Source organism: Saccharomyces cerevisiae, chromosome X (genome assembly GCF_000146045.2).
Source record: "Saccharomyces cerevisiae S288C chromosome X, complete sequence".
NCBI lineage: Eukaryota > Fungi > Ascomycota > Saccharomycetes > Saccharomycetales > Saccharomycetaceae > Saccharomyces > Saccharomyces cerevisiae.
In genome coordinates this window covers 492,285-513,802 of record NC_001142.9, presented here as the reverse complement: position 1 = coordinate 513,802, position 21,518 = coordinate 492,285, and the positions used below count along the sequence as shown (strand labels likewise).

At 37.2% G+C, this 21,518-nt stretch overlaps 7 protein-coding genes across 7 annotated transcripts; 3 read left to right on the top strand and 4 right to left on the bottom strand.

The window, feature by feature from the left end:
• Positions 1-39: 39 nt before the first annotated feature.
• On the top strand, positions 40-3,564 carry URB2 (ribosome biogenesis protein URB2; the record flags this gene model as incomplete). Its single annotated transcript, NM_001181699.3, has 1 exon — positions 40-3,564. The coding sequence occupies one exon, from the start codon at positions 40-42 to the stop codon at positions 3,562-3,564; it is 3,525 nt and encodes a 1,174-aa protein (NP_012575.3).
• A 153-nt stretch (positions 3,565-3,717) lies between these two features.
• Positions 3,718-6,057, bottom strand: GEF1 (Gef1p; the record flags this gene model as incomplete). The annotated part of the gene is made up of 1 exon (NM_001181698.1): positions 3,718-6,057. One exon carries the CDS (start codon positions 6,055-6,057, stop codon positions 3,718-3,720), a length of 2,340 nt encoding a protein of 779 aa, NP_012574.1.
• A 444-nt stretch (positions 6,058-6,501) lies between these two features.
• MLO127 (Mlo127p) lies at positions 6,502-9,867 on the bottom strand (the record flags this gene model as incomplete). Its single annotated transcript, NM_001181697.1, has 1 exon — positions 6,502-9,867. The coding sequence occupies one exon, from the start codon at positions 9,865-9,867 to the stop codon at positions 6,502-6,504; it is 3,366 nt and encodes a 1,121-aa protein (NP_012573.1).
• A 544-nt stretch (positions 9,868-10,411) lies between these two features.
• HUL4 (putative E3 ubiquitin-protein ligase HUL4) lies at positions 10,412-13,090 on the top strand (the record flags this gene model as incomplete). Its single annotated transcript, NM_001181694.3, has 1 exon — positions 10,412-13,090. The coding sequence occupies one exon, from the start codon at positions 10,412-10,414 to the stop codon at positions 13,088-13,090; it is 2,679 nt and encodes an 892-aa protein (NP_012570.3).
• A 100-nt stretch (positions 13,091-13,190) lies between these two features.
• RAD26 (DNA-dependent ATPase RAD26) lies at positions 13,191-16,448 on the bottom strand (the record flags this gene model as incomplete). The annotated part of the gene is made up of 1 exon (NM_001181693.1): positions 13,191-16,448. One exon carries the CDS (start codon positions 16,446-16,448, stop codon positions 13,191-13,193), a length of 3,258 nt encoding a protein of 1,085 aa, NP_012569.1.
• A 345-nt stretch (positions 16,449-16,793) lies between these two features.
• PET191 (Pet191p) lies at positions 16,794-17,120 on the bottom strand (the record flags this gene model as incomplete). The annotated part of the gene is made up of 1 exon (NM_001181692.1): positions 16,794-17,120. The coding sequence occupies one exon, from the start codon at positions 17,118-17,120 to the stop codon at positions 16,794-16,796; it is 327 nt and encodes a 108-aa protein (NP_012568.1).
• A 231-nt stretch (positions 17,121-17,351) lies between these two features.
• RAV1 (Rav1p) lies at positions 17,352-21,425 on the top strand (the record flags this gene model as incomplete). The annotated part of the gene is made up of 1 exon (NM_001181691.3): positions 17,352-21,425. The coding sequence occupies one exon, from the start codon at positions 17,352-17,354 to the stop codon at positions 21,423-21,425; it is 4,074 nt and encodes a 1,357-aa protein (NP_012567.3).
• Positions 21,426-21,518: the final 93 nt, after the last annotated feature.

Here is a 21,518-nt window from a genome sequence, read left to right as displayed (position 1 = left end):
CTTTGGAAAAACAGAGAGTATACTGCACTTTTTGATAATATGGGTGATCTTACAGAAGAACTATCTATCCCAGACAATGCCCAAGATTTGTCGAAATTACTACGTTCGACGAGCACAAAACCCCATCAAATTGCCGAGATAGTTTCAAAATTTGATAAATTAGAAACCTACTTTCCAAAAAAAGAAATTTTCGTCTTAGATTTACTCATTGATAGGCTCAACAATGGAAATTTGGATGATTTTAAGACCAGTGAACATACTTGGATAATTTTCACGAGATTATTAGATGCTATTAATGATCCAATTTCGATAAAAAAACTACTCAAAAAATTGAAGACTGTGCCTGTAATGATAAGAACATTTTTCCTTTGGCCTAAAGACAAATTACTTACACGTAGCGTTTCGTTTATAAAAGCATTTTTTGCGATTAATGACTACTTGATTGTCAATTTTTCTGTTGAAGAGTCTTTTCAACTTTTAGAACATGCCATAAATGGATTAAGTTCGTGCCCGACGACTGACTTTGCGCTTTCATACTTGCAAGATGCCTGCAATCTAACTCATGTTGACAATATTACTACAACGGATAACAAAATTGCTACTTGTTACTGCAAGCATATGCTACTACCAAGTTTAAGATATTTCGCACAGACCAAAAATTCTGCATCTTCAAACCAATCCTTCATTCGTCTATCTCATTTTATGGGAAAGTTCCTTTTACAACCACGCATAGATTACATGAAATTAAATAAAAAGTTTGTCCAAGAGAATGCGTCCGAAATTACCGACGATATGGCTTATTATTATTTTGCCACTTTCGTCACTTTCTTATCAAAAGACAATTTTGCTCAACTAGAAGTCATCTTTACAATTTTAGGTGCCAAGAAACCTAGTTTAGAATGCAGATTTCTGAATCTTTTATCGGAATCGAAGAAAACCGTATCTCAAGAGTTCCTTGAAGCATTATTGCTTGAAATGTTAGCGTCGACTGATGAATCTGGAGTGTTATCATTAATACCAATTATCCTTAAATTGGATATCGAGGTTGCTATTAAACATATTTTTCGGTTACTTGAATTGATTCAGCTCGAAAATTTGAACGATCCTCTCTTTTCCTCTCATATTTGGGATTTAATAATCCAATCACACGCTAACGCAAGGGAATTATCAGATTTTTTTGCCAAAATAAATGAGTACTGTTCCAGAAAAGGACCCGATTCCTATTTTTTGATAAATCATCCTGCATATGTCAAGTCTATAACGAAGCAATTGTTCACTTTATCTTCTTTACAATGGAAAAATCTATTGCAAGCTTTACTTGACCAAGTCAATCACGATTCCACCAACAGGGTTCCTTTATATTTAATACGCATATGCTTGGAGGGACTATCAGAGGGCGCATCGCGCGCAACTCTCGATGAGGTAAAGCCTATTTTATCTCAAGTATTTACTTTGGAATCATTTAATAACAGTCTTCAATGGGACCTAAAGTATCATATAATGGAAGTCTACGATGATATTGTCCCTGCAGAGGAACTAGAAAAAATCGATTACGTGTTATCTTCTAATATTTTTGATACTACATCGGCTGATGTTGAAGAACTGTTCTTTTATTGCTTCAAATTGAGAGAATATATTTCGTTCGATCTTTCTGATGCAAAAAAAAAATTCATGAGGCACTTTGAAATCCTTGACGAAGAAAGAAAGTCAAACTTATCATACTCTGTTGTGTCCAAATTTGCAACATTAGTAAACAACAACTTTACAAGAGAACAAATTTCTTCTTTAATTGATTCATTACTATTGAACTCGACAAATTTATCTTCGTTATTAAAAAATGATGACATTTTTGAGGAGACAAATATCACGTACGCTTTAATAAACAAGCTTGCTTCATCATACCATCAAACCTTCGCTCTAGAAGCTTTGATTCAAATTCCTATCCAATGCATCAACAAAAACGTTAGAGTGGCTCTCATTAACAATCTAACATGCGAATCATTTTGCCTTGATTCCGCTACTAGAGAATGCCTCCTTCATTTATTGTCAAGCCCGACCTTCAAGAGCAACATTGAAACAAATTTCTACGAATTATGTGAGAAAACAATAATGAGCCCCGAAATGGCCATTTCAGAGACAGGTGATGAAAAAAAGGAAATAGAAGACAAAATATCTATTTTCGAAAAAGTTTGGACTAATCATCTGTCACAGGCAAAGGAGCCTGTGAGTGAGAAGTTCTTAGAATCTGGTTACGATATCGTTAAACAGTCAATGTCATTGTCCAATGGTGATAGCAAACTAATTATCGCCGGGTTTACTATCGCAAAATTTTTGAAACCAGATAACAAGCATAGAGATATACAAGGTATGGCAATTAGCTATGCTGTTAAAATTTTGGAAAACTACTCTGAAAATTTTGAATCTGAAACAATTCCCCTTTTCAGAATATCAATGTCTACATTGTACAAGATTATAACGACCGGACAAGGCGATATTTCTAAGCATAAATCGAGAATTCTGGATATATTTTCCAAAATTATGCTTCGATATCATTCTAAAAAAGTGTACCATGCGCCAGAAGAACAGGAAATGTTTTTGGTTCATTCACTCCTTACAGAAAACAAGTTGGAGTATATTTTTGCAGAGTACTTAAATATTGAGCATACAGATAAGTGCGATTCTGCCTTGGGGTTCTGCTTGGAAGAAAGTCTTAAACAAGGTCCTGATGCGTTTAACCGCCTGCTCTGGAACAGTGCTAAATCGTTTTCCACCATTAGCCAACCTTGTGCTGAAAAATTTGTGAGAGTTTTTATCATAATGTCAAAAAGGATTGCAAGAGACAATAACCTTGGTCATCACCTATTTGTGATAGCTTTACTTGAAGCCTACACCTATTGTGATATAGAAAAATTTGGCTACAAGTCATACTTGCTACTGTTCAATGCTATCAAGGAGTTCTTAGTATCGAAACCATGGCTATTCAGCCAATACTGTATTGAAATGCTGCTTCCTTTCTGTTTAAAAACTCTCGCTTTTATAGTAAACCATGAGTCAACGGATGAAATCAATGAAGGCTTTATTAACATCATCGAAGTGATAGATCATATGCTATTAGTTCACAGGTTTAAATTTTCCAATCGTCACCATTTGTTTAACTCCGTTCTTTGCCAGATACTAGAAATAATAGCAATTCATGATGGTACATTGTGTGCAAATTCAGCAGACGCCGTAGCCAGACTAATAACGAACTACTGCGAGCCTTATAATGTATCAAACGCTCAAAATGGGCAGAAAAATAACTTAAGCTCAAAGATAAGTTTGATAAAGCAGTCCATCAGAAAAAATGTACTTGTGGTTCTAACGAAATATATACAGTTGTCTATTACGACGCAGTTCAGTTTAAACATAAAAAAGAGTCTGCAGCCCGGTATTCATGCGATTTTTGATATATTATCTCAGAACGAGTTGAATCAATTGAACGCTTTCCTTGACACACCTGGGAAACAATATTTCAAAGCACTTTACCTCCAATACAAAAAGGTTGGTAAATGGCGCGAAGATTAACTTATGTGTTTTAGTGTGTTTTCAAAAGGCATTTCTCTGCTCACGTTTAATAACAGGGTGACGGAGCTTAAACAAGTAAAAATTGATAAAAGTCTGTATCATATAATTTTGAATAATCTATACTAGCGCCTTAAAAATTACATAAATGTCTAATCATATAACGTTACCATTTCGATTAGTGGTAAACCTTTTGATTATGAAATGGATAACTGACCAACATCTTCTATCAAGTGCTTCATTATATGTAAATTTCGCACCGTGAACTTCTCGATACTTAATTCTTTTGAACCTCAAAATATCTTTAGCAGTGACCAACCCCTTTAAAATTCCACTTTCCTCTACGATGATAGTCTTACAACCTAGCTCTTTAAACATACGGAATAACAATGTTACTGGCACCGCCTTCTTCACCGAGATTGGAGATTCATTCATAATATCCTTAAATCCGATGCAGTTTTCACGATGTCCCAACTCTTCGTTAGACTTATTGAAGTATACCAGTGTCGTTTGAGCTTTGGTGCTATTTACGCTTTGCATCATGATTTTACTGGCTAAGTGCCTTTTTAAAACATAGCCAATACATCTTTTTTCCTTCTCAAACTTATCCTCATCCTTAGTTATTGGAAAACCATGCACAGAATATTCAGACGCTGAGTCGTACAACAAAGATTCAAGCTCGGAAAGGTAAATGGTTTCATTAATAGTAATTAATTTGGAGGACATGAGCTGCTCTGCAGTGTATTTTTCTAAGGTTTCCTCCTCTTCCTCGTCTTGCTCGTCTTCCAAATATGGGAATCCATTAACCATGATCATTTGATCAGCAATACCGCCAGAAATACCAGACGTGCTTAAAATTATCCTTGTTATTGCCACTACAATCATAAGGGGTATGATATACATGAAGGCGCCTGTTAGCTCGAACATTATTACCACCACAGTTAAAGTCAAGTTAGTTATCCCGCTCAAGGTAGCGGCTGCTCCCAGGAAGGCGTAGGCACCAGGAGTAATAACAGAAGGGCCACTTATAAATCTCTCTACCAGTAGACTTACTGCCCGTCCAAATGTGGCCCCAACCGCCATTGAAGGAACAAAGATTCCGGCAGGAACTCTGGCGCCATATGATACCACCACCAACAAGGCCCTGATAACAGTGGCAAAGCATAGGGAAGTAAAAATTTTTAAGAACTCAAAAGCGTGCGTATTTTCATCCAACTGACATAACCTATGACTAAAAGTTGAGGTGTTATCGTTCTTGACACATTCATGAAACAATATACCCATACTTTCTGTCATGTCTAATTTCAAGAACTCATTGAAGTAAGAAATCAAAGCAGTAAGCGTCGCCAAAAAAAGCACTTCTTGAACTGGCCATGAGGACAGGTACATTTTGCGAAAGTGAATAAAGTTGATGTTCCACTTACTAATATATTTTCCATATAAACCACCAAAGATTCCTAAGGCTATAAAGATCGGAATCTCTTGTACCTTCCAGTCTCTATCATATGTTACATTGAATAAAATAACTCTGCCATTCCTAAATGGATCAATGTACTTCAAAGTAGTTATTGCGACTAGGGCGACATAATAGGATTTCCATAAGGTAGAGGAGTTAAACCTATTCGCAGAAGCAATCTCTTCCAAACCAAAAAGGACACCACCAATAGGAGCACCAAAAGCAACCGCAACACCTGCTCCACTAGCTGCTGTGATATACTCATATTGCGATGAATACGTCAAAGTATCTCTTAGTAGCCATTTTGTGAGTAAGTACCCACAACAGGTTGCATAATGAACTGAGGGCCCTTCTTTACCTACGCTTAATCCCGAAGAAATAGCCAAAGGAAGGGCAACACTTTTAATGACTAATGTTAAGAAACCCAAAAATTCCTTATTGTATTCAAAACCTGATACCCATACCTTAATCTCTGAGATTCCTGAACCAGTAGCCATAGGAGCAACATATTTGACTAACAGTGTACTAATTAGAGCAAATAAGACTGACAAAAGCATGAAAATTATAAAAGGGGACACATGTCCCTTCCAGGCAATCCAAAGCCCTTGTGCCTCGCATTCAAACTCTTGTCTTTTCAGTAGTAAATTGCTTGTAGAGGTAACCTCATTAACCACGCCGTTACAACAGAAGGATTTATTAAGTAGCCAGTTCCTCTGACAATGACCTGTTTTCCAGTTAACCAGAGTTTCCGTGAAGACTTGTAGGAAACCAGCAATACATCCAATAACTATGGCCGTAGAGCTTAATGTGATAAATGTTTTTGCACGGTCCCATATAACCTCTCGGTAATGTCGATATTTTGAATTAAGGAACTCCCTGTCCGAGTCTACAGACAGTGGTCTATTTTCCTCAGCAATCTTATCAATTGTAACAAATTGGTCAAAATTTTGCGTTTCTGGAATATTGGTGAATCGATTGGTGTCAATGACATCTTCACCATCCCCAATTGGTTGATTTATTGGCACATAAGTTGTTGGCATTAGTGTCAAATAATTTTATAGTATGCAAGATCAACATTCACCGCCCTTTCTATACGGTGTGCTTTTATGAAGACTGGAGAACAGGCGGTGCTTTTCCTTTTTTTATGGGTTCGAAATCGCGACATTTCTGTCCTTAATAAGTGAAAATCATATAAATCTATTTACTAATAATGATAGCCAATGTGAAGTGTTTCTTAAGAAACACGTAAAAGGCTCTTAAGAAATCTTTGAACTACAAAACCGATCTTATTTGAAATGTGTGATAAGTATCATTTTTCGGACAGCATTCGGTCCTACGGTCATGGCCATATTATAGCGTGTATTTAACAATGACTTTTGCTAAACGAAGAACAAACAAAAACAACACCGCTTCAAGAATTTTACTTGAAAACTATACTAAAAAAGGAAAGTAAATTTGTAAGTGTATATATCATAACGTAGACACTAAATTTCAGATATTACAGTGTGATCATCCATTTGAGGATCGAGGAAGCCCAGGAACTTTTGAACCGACCGCTTTGCGAAGACAGCTTTCTTTTCTGATAAGATATGTAATGAGATATCTGACTCTTCATGCAGGATTCCGATCACATAACAACCGTTAGACAAGGTACTTACTAAGAATAAGGGCATAAATGTAGATTCGCCTAAAAACGTGCTCATTCTGGAATCAGTAGTTCTTACAGAGTTGATGGTTGTAACTTGCTCAGCAACATGGTACACTCTTTCGTCTATTTCTTCCTCACCATCAAGTTTTAAACTAAATAACGTGAGCTTTTGATCACCGTACGAAATTAGTAGATACCTAATATTCTTGAAAGTTATAGCGGCTGCACCGGTAAACATTTTCCCGGTGTCGGTAATGCTATTGATGAGGTCCCTCTCAAATAAATTCAGAGGCTGTACCTGCAATTGAACCTTTTCTATGTTACCGTCTGTTGTATGGATGACATTGAACCTCATCACACCTTTCCGTACATCAAGTAAAATCATTTCTTCCAAATAAACCCATGTACCTATATTTTGCTGCTTCCTAGCCATCTTTGCCTTCCTTTTATCAAAAAATATAGATGATGTTATTGTAATACCAGAAATATTCAACCTATTTGAAACCTGTTCAATACTGAACTTGTTATCATGAACTGAATAGTTCAGTTGATAAGCTTGCACAAACTCCCCATAAACCAAAACACATCCATTGTAATAGTTATGTAACCCACTGATTGAGAACCCCGTGTTAATCCCAAAAACAAATTCAATAAAACCCGATTCCTCATCAAATGAAAACAATAATAGGTTATTCATATTTTTACTATCAATACCGTCTATTGAGTCTAAATTTAGAGACACCAAGATACATGAATTGAAAATCACTTCCTTATACAGCTCAGAAGTCTTTCTTTTTCCTAATGTTTCGGTTCTTTTGAGCATGGGTACGGCAATAATATCTGATATCATAGCGTTTTCATATTTTATACTCTCGATATCATTGTTGAGGTTAGAAAAATTGAATGCGGAAATGTTTTTGAACTGTTTAATATCATACACATAAATTTCGGAATACTTGTCCTGCAATGGATTTGCTACTGGCAGGGCCGCTACAATCACATATCTTGATGAAGATTCCAAAGTTATAAATTTGAGACATGTTTTTAAAACTTTTTCAAACTTAGAACAAAGAGTAGCCCTTCCGGCATCACCAGGAACAAGTACGTCGTAAAATTGACCTTGAGAAGTAACCATAACAACTGAGCCATCTTTTTCTCCAGGTATCAAACAGCTTATAGGACATGGTGCATATACTTCTTGGATTTTAAATCTACCTTTTATTTTACTTGGCTTGAAAAAAATTATAGTATCGGCTGTATATATAAAAAAATAATCTGAGTTAGGGACTTCACAGAACTGTAACTTCTTCTTGCAAATTTTAACCTCTTCTACGATCTCAAAAGTTGCCAATTTCATAACGCAAAGGTTTCCTTCGGTGTCAGACATGAAAATGTAGACCGTGCTTTCGTATTCATATAGGAAAATGGACGCTAAGTCAGAAAGTCTATGGAAAACTACTTTCTGGCTTTTCAAACGGTTGCAATGATCAAATACCGTTATTTCATCATTCAGAACAAGTACAGTCAAAAAAGAGCCCTTGCTAGATATAGCAGATAAAAAGCAATTATCTATAGTCAAATCAACTCCCGTGTTTTGAATCCGGTAATAAACCTTTGAAAAACTCCACCTCAGATAACCTTGTTTTGTGACGTATGCGTAATTACACTCATTATCTCTTTGAATTGGGACCAAAGTAACGATAGTGTTATCTTTCAATAGAGTTCCATCTTTAGTAGCAATGAAACTGCCATTTATTTCAAAGTCTATTCGCTCACTATCTCTGTAAACATTATTATTCACATCTGCCCAATAGATACCTTTTCTTGTAGAGTAAACTTGTCGAGGAACACTGTCTTTACTTTTGAAAAGTAGCTTCATGCAAGTGGACGCGAAAATGTCCCCACACGATCGAAATTTCAAGCACAAGTATCCCTGCCCACAGTGTAATGATCCACAAGATAAATGTGACTTGGTGTAGTTCCCTATCAAATCGGAATATAAGGTTGATTTGCAAAGAAAAGAACCAAGATGAACAAAATTACTATGCCCTTCATTTCTGACTGAATATACTGTAAGATGGCCCTTTGGGGATACCAGTATCCAACACTTCTCATTGAAAAACGCTGCAAGGTAGTGATCATGTGAGGAACCACCATTGATGGGAAGCCTCTCAAACAAGGCCTTTTCCCAGATATACGTATCGTCTTCAAAACTGCTAAGGATTGCATTCATTCTGCATGTTATTAGAATTGCAGTACTCGTCATAAATGTAAATGTTAAATGATTTAATGTGGTATCCGCTAAAATAGGCTGCAAAAGTTCGATTCTTTCCATGTTATCAGACCCAAAGGCACCAGGCCCTTGGTATATTTTGTCTACCGTTTTACCATCAATGGTCTGTTTCGATGACAATGCATGTTTAATAAAATAAGTTTTCCATGGCGTAAAAACAAAATGACCAATATTGGTGACCGATTTGAGAAGTACTTGTGAGACCGTTGCTTCCTCCACAAATGTTAAATTGGTAGTTCTTTGCCACTTCGTTCCTTTGGCTGGTTTAGACTCGAATACACACACGCATGCTTCCAACTTATATGCAACCTCATTGTGTGCACGTGTGAGAATCGACAACGTAAAGACATCCTTATCTAAGAAATCATTGAAATTGATACACGCATCTATGGATACTATCGGTGAGGATGTCACATAACTCAGCTTAACGTCTGTTTCTTCCAAACAAAAAATGTCCTCAGTAGAAATCTCGTAAATTTCAGTGCATGACAAATTAAAAACCAGAGCTGTTCGTAGTGGATCTTGGAACATGAACTTTGGCTCTGATCTTACCTGATCAATTCCTGTTTCCAGAGATTTCACTATTTTGTAATCAAGGTTGACGAAGTCCAACCGTCCCGTGGCTTTCAACAGAATATAAAATCTTCGGTTAGGTGCAGTATGATCTTTGAAATAAAAGGCTGCCATTGTATATCCGACAGTCCTAAGTCTTAACTTCTTGCGCGCTTCATCTTGTTCTACCCCTTCAAACACATCTATATATTCTAGTCCTATGACCACCAATTCTCGGCTCTGTCCTTCGAGTCCATCTTCTTCCCTAATAAAACATTTAACTACATCCGGGGGACCATCAACCTCACTTACTATAATGTTGTCAGTCATCGCTATACGAATCCTCCCTGCTGGCATGAGAAATTGGATACGCCAAGCCCTGGGCAGCCTCCTCTTTGCATCGTTTCTCTTGCTTTCATCTTTCCACTATCCAATTACCCTGACTCTCGTTCCTGTCTATCATGAGTCTCTTGTCAAGCCAACAAGTGCTTCCTTTGGAGGTATACGATTGTCTCAACTTACTATGATTATGGAGAGGAGAGCAACGCCTACGTGTCAAGACCCATCGTTAACCGAGGTCTAGCTTTAACCTTGTATCTCCTAGCACTTTTAAATAAGGCAAAAAGGGAGTAGGGTCATATCTTTCTGGGACCCTTTTTTTGTGATTGCCCCAAATAAAGGAAAAAAATGGAGGTTACAGGATTTTTTGAAGAGTCAGGTATAACCGCCCATGTGGAACAGGTAGATAGATAAATATATTCGAAGGATTGCTAGATAGGGGCAAGTTTTTGCATGCATTTCTCGACTTTAAGCAGAAAAGTACATATTTTTAAGGGCATTGGTGAAATTTACCAGGTATATCTCTCGAATACTGCGGCTGATAGGTAAAGTAAAATAGGAAATGGTTTCTTTATTTGATAAGCTTAATGCAAAAAAAGACGGTAGAGATGGATCTGTGTCGAAGGAGTTGCTATCACATTCTGTAGCCCATACTAAGAACAGGTTACCCAAATCAGGAAGGCGCACGTCGGAACGGTCCTTAGCCGCTAGTGTAAAGGACGGAAGTTGCTCAAATAGCAAAAGCAATAAGCGGAACTCTTCGGCATCCGTGTCAGGGGAAGAAGATAAATCCTGTCTAATTTCACTTAATTGCCTATGTTGTGGTGTCCCACTACGGTTTCCAGCCTCCATAACGAAATTTCGATGCAGCGCATGCCAAGTAACAGTTATTGTAAAGGAGCCGGAAATTAACAGTAATTTGGAATCTAGTACGCATATTTCGTGCACATTAGAGGGTTTGCAGATGGTAGTAAGGCGGTGCCATGATGATTTGCAGCGGCTTAAGAAGACTGGGATTCTGGATAAAGAAAGAAAGGGGTTGATTTTCCAACCGGTAATAACGTATTTACTGGACAGATTTCATGATGTTAGCATTTTAAACAGGTCGTTCTTGGTACATGATGGTGGAAAGAATATAAAGATGCTGAATTATGAAGTTTTACAAAGATTTTACAGTATATTATCAAATCTTCCTACAAGGAAACCGTATTATAGTATGCTGTGTTGCTGTAACGATCTACTGAAGAGAATAACAATCAATAAAGGGGAAAATTTGCAAATATTACAGTATCGTTGGTTGCTGATTATATTAAATATACCTACAATACGAACCTGCCTTATTAGAGATCGGAAGAGCAAAAATGTGTTTGAGACCCAACAAATAAGGGCGGTGTCTTATGAGTTGGCCAAACGATGTATTGGCTACTTGTCTAACCTATCAACAAAAACATCTCAACAATTGATTCAATCATTACGGCGAACGCCTACGGATAATTTTTCATACCAGGTAGAGATTTTAAATTTATACATCAATTTCCAATTTTCCAGATTACTGTCGAACGAATTATCAAATAGAACCGCAAAAAATAACGTGAAGCCTGAAGATGAGATGCGATCTCGTCTTCGTCGGCATCACACTACTGGCCATGAATTCCTGAGTACTAGACCAATAAGTGCACAATCAAATGATAAACAGGGAAGTGGTTTCACGCATCCCGTCAATAATAAGATGAAATTTAAATTTTTTCAATATGAGGAAGACTGGCATATTCACTCTGCAGCAAAATTGACGTTCATCTATTATGTAGCCAATACTAGAAGAAATGGCCGTGGAGCGTTGTCAATTCAAAGCTTTTACAATATAACGCTAGACTTCATAGATTATAAACAAGATTTCGATCATTGGAGAGGAGTAGCTCAAAAGACAAAAATGAATCAACTGATTGAAGAGTGGGGAAATTCGACGACAAAAAAATGTTTTTCATTCTGTAAGTATCCATTTATATTGTCACTCGGCATCAAAATCTCTATTATGGAGTATGAAATTCGCAGAATCATGGAACATGAAGCTGAACAGGCTTTTTTAATTTCACTGGATAAAGGCAAATCCGTAGACGTTTATTTCAAAATCAAAGTACGGCGTGACGTTATTTCTCATGATTCATTGAGATGTATCAAGGAACATCAAGGCGATTTATTAAAATCGCTGAGAATAGAGTTTGTTAATGAACCTGGAATTGATGCGGGAGGGTTGAGAAAAGAATGGTTTTTCTTATTAACAAAATCGCTGTTTAATCCGATGAATGGCTTATTTATTTACATAAAAGAAAGCTCACGTTCATGGTTTGCCATTGACCCTCCAAATTTTGACAAATCAAAAGGAAAAAACTCACAACTGGAATTATATTACTTGTTTGGAGTTGTCATGGGGTTGGCGATTTTCAACAGTACCATATTAGATTTACAATTTCCAAAGGCGCTTTATAAAAAACTATGCTCAGAGCCTCTGAGTTTTGAAGATTACTCGGAATTGTTTCCGGAGACAAGTAGGAACTTAATAAAAATGCTCAATTACACAGAGGATAATTTCGAAGACGTCTTTTCTTTAACATTTGAGACTACGTATCGAAATAACAACTGGATTTTAAATGACAGTAAATCGAGCAAAGAGTATGTAACGGTAGAATTATGTGAAAATGGCAGAAATGTGCCAATAACCCAAAGTAACAAGCATGAGTTTGTCATGAAATGGGTAGAATTTTATCTGGAAAAGTCCATTGAGCCACAATACAATAAATTTGTTTCAGGTTTTAAAAGGGTCTTCGCAGAATGCAATTCTATAAAATTATTTAATTCTGAAGAGCTGGAGAGATTAGTGTGTGGTGATGAGGAACAAACTAAATTTGATTTCAAATCGTTAAGATCCGTGACAAAGTATGTAGGTGGCTTCTCCGATGATTCCAGAGCGGTTTGCTGGTTTTGGGAAATTATTGAAAGTTGGGACTATCCATTGCAGAAGAAATTATTACAATTCGTAACGGCATCTGATCGTATACCTGCAACGGGTATCTCTACTATCCCATTCAAAATTAGCTTGCTAGGGTCGCATGATAGTGATGATTTGCCATTGGCTCATACATGTTTTAATGAAATATGTTTATGGAATTATTCCTCGAAAAAAAAACTAGAACTGAAATTACTTTGGGCAATTAATGAATCTGAAGGTTACGGGTTCCGCTAAGAGTCTTCAGAATATACATATACACATAACACATACATATTTTTTATAGATATTTCTATGGGTAAAGTTACGTCAAGGGTACTCTGTCCATTCTAAGTTTTCATGAAGCATTGTTATTCCTAAATTCTTCATCAAGCACCCACCCTTTACGCTCTTTATCAAACTGTGCTATGGTTTTTAATAATGCTCTAACCTTAATAACGTCTTCTTTATCAGAAAGACTGACGCCAATGCTGTTAAGTATGCTAACACTAGATGAGAAAAAGTTATTCTGTTTCTGTAAATATGCCCGAATATTTTCTAGCGTTTTGGTATTGGAATTGATTTCCTTGGATCTTGCGAAGGTTATACCATCGTCGTAATTTTCTTGGCGAGCTTCCTTGGATGCCTCTTTTTGTGATTTTGTAATATTGCCTAAAATGGCAGCTGATCCAGTTAATTTATTTTTCAACGGATCTCTCTTTCTAATTTTACCTGCTTTACCAAACCTACCTGTCCAAGTAGGTGTCCCAATTTCATATTGCTTAGTGATCTTTTTTCTCGATTTCCTTAGCGCATTAACCGCCTCAATCGCTACTCTGGAAGCCTCTTTTGTAATTATATTCGAAGAAGAACTGCCCGCGTGCGAATTGACAACCGAATCATGACTCATAACGGTTTCTAAATTGCTCTCTCCTCCTAGCAACCCTTCGATTAATCTATCATCCTCTGTTTTACTATTCTCTTTTTTTTCCTTACCGTTATAAAAGCTTTCTAGTTTAGATACGCCAGATAGGTTGACCAGTTGTTCAAAATCGTCACTTTCCTCTGATTTGGAATTTTTTAAATTTTCGGTATGTTTTTGAACTTCTTCGTTCAATTCTTCTGTAGAATAACCGTTTTCACCCCCCAGTGAAAACAGATCATGGAGTTCGTGAATTTTGAAAAATCGTTTCTGCTTAGGATCAGTCAAAATCCTGTTGGTTAAGAATTGTTTGAATATTTGTCTATGATAAATCTTCTCCTCTATTGAACCTCCTACCATCAACCTATATATTGATACCTCTCTTTTCTGCCCAATCCTCCATGCCCTTTCTCGAGCTTGCATGTCAGTAGATGGGTTCCAGTCTGGATCAAAAATGATAATTCTATTAGCACCGGTTAAATTAACACCTAGCCCCCCAACTCTTGTGGTTAGTAAGAATACATCGAAAGATTCATTGTTAAACCGGTCAACTAACGACTGTCTCCCTTTGATATTAGTTGTCCCATCCATTCGTAGGTAGTTCAAATGTGATAAATCGGGATCTTTCGTTGATATAAACTCCTCTAGAATATCGAGCATTTGTCTCGATTGAGTGAAGAGTAGGGCTTTATAGCCCTGCTTATGCCACAGTAATAATAATTGCTTGACAACCTGCATTTTTCCGGATCTTTTAGGATCACCGTAATCTGGATTATGTCTCTTTGTATCTCTGTCAAGTAAATCGGGGTGATTACATATTTTCCTTAGAATGTCGATACCAAATAGAACATTTCTCTTACCGTTTTGTATTTGGTTTAAATCTGAAGAATGCAGAAACTCCAAATATTTGCTTCTTTGATATTTCGTAAGCTTACAAAAGAGAACCATTTCTTTCTTTTGTGGCAGATCTTTTGCAACATCAGCTTTCACACGACGTAACAGGTACGGTGAAATCAAGTCACGCAATGCAACAGCACATTTGTAGCCGGTCTGAACTTGTATGTTTGTTGCGTTTGCATAACCACCAATATTTATAGGTATGACAAACTGTTGTTGAAACACAGGTAGAGTTCCTAATTTACCAGGGAAAATGAAATCAAAAAGCGACCAAAGCTCGGTTAAATTATTCTGTATCGGTGTTCCTGAAAGAATGATCCTATTATGTGTCTTCAGTTTTTTGCAAGTCAATGAAATCTCCGAATCTGGGTTTCTAATCTTATGTCCCTCATCTAAAACAGCATACTGCCATTTAACTTTTAGTAGCTTATCTGAATGTATTCTTAACCCAACGTACGTGGTAATTAAAATGTGCCCATCAGTAACGACTTTATCTATCAACTTATCTAAATGATAGCTTGATTCCAATGCCTTCTTTGTCCTTGTTGAGTTCTTCCAATCCTCGTAAGAAAAATCACTTGGCTTTGAATTCATTATCAAGTTCTCTAGATCGTTTTCATCCATCTTAAATTTTTGGTCAGAAGCCATTCCTGAACCCATTGAGTGCAATATGACCGTCCTCAATGGAGGCCACCAATGCTGGAACTCATTACACCATTGCTTCATCACAGTTGCAGGACAGACAATTAATACAGGGCCTGTTAATAGACCTGAATGATGCAACGCTGCGATAAATGCGATAACTTGAATCGTTTTTCCCAGACCCATTTCGTCACCAATAATACCGCCACAGTTCTGCTGGTAAAGCTCATAGAGCCACTGAACGCACGTCTTTTGGTAATTAAATAACAGCGAGTATATTTCACCGGGTATTTTGAACTGGCTATTAAGTTTTGCGTCGGGAATATTCGGATGAGGTCTTCGCCATTCTGGCAAGTCCGATGACCTTTGACTACCGCAAGAACGTTGTTTCACCCATTTTTTTAACCTTTCTTGATAATACAACTCGTCCCCATCATCCTTCGCCTCACCAGGTTGGCCTCTGAACCGCAGGTCTTCCAGTTCTTTGAGAATTTTATCGTCATTTTCTTCTTCTTCGTCATCTTCACTCTCTTTACCACTCATTTGATAGTCTTGATCGCTGAGATTGTCATCCTCATCCGTTAAATTTTCTACCATTTGTTCTGTTGCCATTTCAAAATCCTCATCTTTTTGTTCGTCATTCTTGGCATACTCTCTGTTTGCAGTGTCCAAGCTGAAACCAGCCTTGTGTCCAAATGCAGTGATCTTACCAGTCCTGATTAAAAACTCCTTCTCAGTTTCACCGGGTCTCTGCAGCCCCTCTTTGGAACCTTTATTTTCAGCACCTTGATCTACCTGCTCTTTCAACTCTTTAATCCTTGATTGGATATCGTCTATGTCCTTCAGAACTCGTTCAATATCGTCTGATTGTAAGTTCTTGATCTGGTCTCGGAGATTCTGCTTAACAGATATCCTAGTGGTATTGTTCAACTTCCTTGTGAGATGATTCTTCTTATTGACATAACGTTGCAGAGCGGTCTTACTCCGTTCTAGACGAGTCTCTTCTTGCTGCAGCGATTGTAGGTTGCTAAAGTTAGTTACATCATTAGCTATTTTTTCCTCCAAACTGCTTTGGGAAAGCACGTTAACTCCCAGATCTTTTAGTGACTCATTGTTTTCAAGTTTCGCATTGTCTTGCTGCTCTTTATCTTCCATCACTGATGTATGTTTCTCTGAGCAATGTTATATATATATATATATATATATTATCAAACCTCTTCCCTTCTTTTTTTTTCTTCCACTTTTATTGCATCGCCCTTAACTGAAATGAAGCTAAGGTATAAATTTGTACTTAGACTGATTATAATTTCTACTTACGGAACTTGTTAAGTGCATTTTTATTGTTCTACCCTCTATTTTTTAAATGTAATGTTCTTGAATACGCTACATGCGTATATATATATATATATATTGTAAGAGGATTACTGGACAAACCGAATAAAAGAGCTTGACGCATATATTTATTTATGTATATATTTACAGGCCAATTTTCATAAATAATCAGTCCTTCTGCTGGCTGTTCAGAAGTTTTAGCTTTTCCATCTCCTCCCTCGGATCAAACTTTCCTTTGCACAAGTTTTCGTACTGTTGATCGTACTTGCCAGTCGACAGAGGTGCGTTACCTGTGAACCGCTTAGTCATGTCGACGATTCCTCGCTTACAATCCAAAAATGCTTTCATCTGAGCAATACAAAGTTCGGGCAGATCCTTATTCAGCTCTGGATTGTCAAGACATTCTTGAGGGTTATGTCTCTCTATCATGACACAGGGCGATCTCTGCAAACATATAGCGACAGCCTTCTTCTGATCTTTACAACTAGCTACCATTCTTTGATATCTACAAACGCACTGCAAATTTATTTGTGTCTATTCTGTTCCGATTAATTGTTATGGCAGCCTTTTAATATACTATCCCTCTTTCTTTAAAGCTGCCCGCATAGCGAAACCTCGTTATGTTATTGTTTCAAGCACTTCAGTTTTTTTAATAATTAAAGGGATCTAAGAACACCGCAAACAATTGAGAAAGTAAACAAACGTGCACACGCAAAGGTAGTTCTCATGTCATTGAACTTTCTTCCAGGACGCCCCAATGCTACCCCTCAGACAGCTTGTCAAGCAACATGGCAAAATCATACCATCTTTGCATATTGTTCAGGGAATAATTTAATCATACTTACCAACAAATTCACTAGGTTACAGACCATATATACACAATCAGACTGTACTGCGGTCGATATTAACAGCCAGAATGGATTCATTGCCCTTTCCTTCCACAATAGGGTGCTCATCTACAAGCCCATTCATCAAATTATGCAGAATCCCAAGTGGACCCAATGTTGCCAGTTGTTCCATGATGACACGCCAGTAAACTGCCTAAGATGGTCTTCTGATAATGAGTTAGCCATTGGATCTGATTTTCTTTCTTTTTGGAAAATTAAGGATAATTTTGGTGTGTATCAACCTATTTTGCAGTGGAACCAAAAACAGCCTAAACCTGTTTATAATGTGATTATATCACAAGATTCGCAGCTGATAGTCAGTATTGGGAAGTACGACTGTAATGCTAAACTATGGAAGCGTGTTTCAATAGTCGGAGAACAAGCCATCTTTAACCTTACTATGTTGCCTCATCCGAAACCTATAACTGCAATGCGGTGGAAAAAAGAGCCAGACCAGGTGAGTAAAAACAACACTGCCTCTCATGCTCTTTATACGCTGTGTGAAGATAAAGTTCTGAGAATATGGTCTTGTTTTGAAATGGAGAAAAACCATACTGTGCAAATATGGGGTGAAGTGCCTCTTTCCCCCACGCAGAAGTTCTGCGTGATAATAGACAATTGGATCATTAGGCAAACTCTCAGTGTGAAAGACTCGGAAATCTTTGATATATCTGACTCAGACATTGTTATTCTGGGTTCAATGACTGGGGAAATGGAAGTTTTGGCTTTGAATAATCTTTCCCAAGATCCTCCAAAACCAATGACTAAAAAGACCATTTCCCATAAAAAAGTCAAGAAAGCAACTATGCTAAACGATACAAGATATTTGTACCTCCCCGAAATACAACCCTATGACAATGTGAAGGGCAAACTTTCTTTTCTCGTCCACGATTTACAAGGTGTAATCAGACATTTACTAATCGACATTCTGCAGCTTATAAACAATAAAACCGAAGATCTGAGTGCCGCTTTAGAGCACAAATTTACGGGACATAACAAATCTGTGCAGAAGTTGGTAAGAAGCAGCGACGGCGAAGCTTTATTAACCACTTCGAGATTCTCAGAAAATGGCGTTTGGTACCCACAAAAGTTAAACCATGGGGTTTCACTGCGGTTACAAAATACAATACAAACAGAATCTCCCATAAAATTTGCAGTTGTACATGAGTTGGGTAAACAGGTCATCTGTCTTCTCGAAAATGGGGCTTTACAAGCCTGGGAATGTCCAACGAATCGTAAGGAGGACAGTGAACAGAAGCAATCATATTTACGTGTGGAAACGAGACTGAAAGAGGAGAAAAAAATCCATCCAATAGTTATGTTAAATACACCTGAGCCAAAGCATAGTCATGAGCGTCATTTCACCGCGTTAATATTCTCTGATGGTTCAATCAAAGCTTTTGAAGTCTCTTTAACACGTGGTATTTTTGAAGTAAAGTCTGATTCATTAGATATCGATGGTGACGACATATACAAGATCTCCATTATTGACCCTGTACATCAAACTTTTGTGAGTAACAGGCCTTTGATTTCTTTGATTACTAAAAAAGGTCTTACCAGAACGTATAAAGCCATCGTTAATTATAATGATAGGCATGTCCAATGGATCAAGGCATGTGAAATTAACACCGGAATAATGAATTGTACATGTATTAGAGGATCATCTACAGGTAAGTTATGTATTGTTAATTCTACTGGTAAAGTAATGTCACTATGGGACCTGAACAGGGGAGTTCTTGAATACGAAGAAACATTTCATAATCCTATCGAGGATATAGATTGGACAAGCACGGAATATGGCCAAAGCATTGTCTCTATCGGATTTACAGGATACGCTTTACTTTATACTCAATTAAGGTATGATTACACGAACAACACACCTAGTTACCTACCTATTGAAAAAATTGATATCACAGCACATACAGCTCATAATATAGGTGACTCCGTATGGATGAAAAATGGCACGTTTGTTGTTGCTTCCGGAAATCAATTTTACATCAAGGATAAATCTCTGGATTTGACTGATCCATTTACGTACCAATCAATTGGTTCAAGAAAAATTTTATCAAATGATATTCTCCATTTAAGTAGTGTTTTAAATGGTCCACTTCCAGTTTATCATCCACAATTTTTGATTCAAGCCATTTATGCGAATAAGTTACAACTTGTCAAGGAGCTGTTATTAAGATTGTTTTTAGCGTTAAGAAAATTAGACTTTGAATCGCAAGATGTATCTAATTTGGATTCCAATCTAGGAATGGATCCATTAAAGTACTTTATTGCTAAAGATAGAGACTATCCGGTCGAATCTTTCCCTGATCCATACCCCTGTTTCAATAAGACAGTGTCTCTAGCACTTACTGAGCAACTAACGAAAACAACTTTGCCTTATCTAACCCGCCACCAGCAGATCACGCTTATCACAGTCATTGAAGCAGTGGATGAAGTCACCAAAAATGAGAATATAGTAGATTACAACGGTGTTAGGTTCTTGTTGGGCGTGAAGTTATTTTTATCACATAAAAATATTCAAAAAAGCATATTGATGAGGGATGTGTCTTGGGCATTGCACTCAGACAATAAAGAAATATTATTATCTTCTATTGACCGCCACATAACCTCATGGAATCGCGCTCGAGAATATAGAATAGCCTATTGGATTAAGGAGCAGGACTTGGTGAAGAAATTCGAGGATATTGCAAAATATGAATTTTCCAAAGATGATAAGAGGGATCCAAGCCGTTGTGCTATTTTTTATCTTGCGTTGAAGAAAAAACAGATACTATTGAGCTTGTGGAAGATGGCTATTGGTCATCCTGAGCAGCAAAAGATGGTTAGATTTATCAGTAATGATTTCACTGTACCGAGGTGGAGAACGGCAGCACTCAAAAATGCTTTTGTTCTGCTAAGTAAGCATAGATATATGGATGCAGCAGTTTTCTTTCTCTTAACTGACTCTCTAAAAGATTGTGTCAACGTTCTTTGCAAGCAAGTGCATGATATGGATTTGGCAATCGGTGTATGTCGTGTTTATGAAGGTGATAATGGACCCGTGTTGGGAGAGCTATTGACAGCGCAAATGCTACCTGAAACAATAAAGGAGAATGATAGATGGAAAGCAAGTTTCATTTACTGGAAATTGAGAAAGCAGGAAGTGGCTATTAAAGCTTTGCTGACTGCTCCGATTGATTTAGAAAACAACTCAAGCATTGTTGATAAGGAAGTCTGTGTTAACAGATCATTCCTTGTTGAAGACCCTGCTTTGCTCTATCTATACAATCACCTGAGAAACAGAAACTTGAAGTATTTCATTGGATCTCTAAATGTTGAAGCAAAAATCGAGTGTACTCTGATCTTAAGAGTTACTGATATTCTTTGCCGAATGGGTTGCAATTACCTGGCGGTTTCACTTGTGAAGAATTGGAAGTTCATCGAAAGAAATTCCATACCAGTTCAGAAGCTATTAAAGAGCCCCACCAAGGATAGAGCATATTCTGCTATTGGCGCCATGGCGTCTGAACCAATTTCTACTGCTAGGATGAGGCCCAGTCTTTTTGATAAGTTTGGCTCGCCAAGTGCTTCAGATATAGAGTCACCTAATCCAAAGTTACCAAATAGCTTATTAGACGACTTCTTGCAACCACCACCAAATAGCACTTCTTCAAATTCCCTCGCTCAAAGTTCTTCTTCTGCACCTAGAAGTATACTGGATGAGTTCGTCTCTCCTTCATATTCTCAGCATAAAGAGAATTTAACTCCAAAAGCGCCAAACGACTCTGTGGGTGAAACAGACAACTCAGAAAATAGGAAAGATAAACTCTCTAAGGACATATTAGATGATCTTTCATCACAAAAGCCACAGAAGCCAAAAAAATCTGCTATTACCAAGAACTTACTAGATGACTTTGTATGATATCATATTTTTTATCAAATAAATGGATTTATAAATAAAAATAATTACATCTTATTAATGTAGTGTTTTCATATTGGGTTATTTAATCTCAAA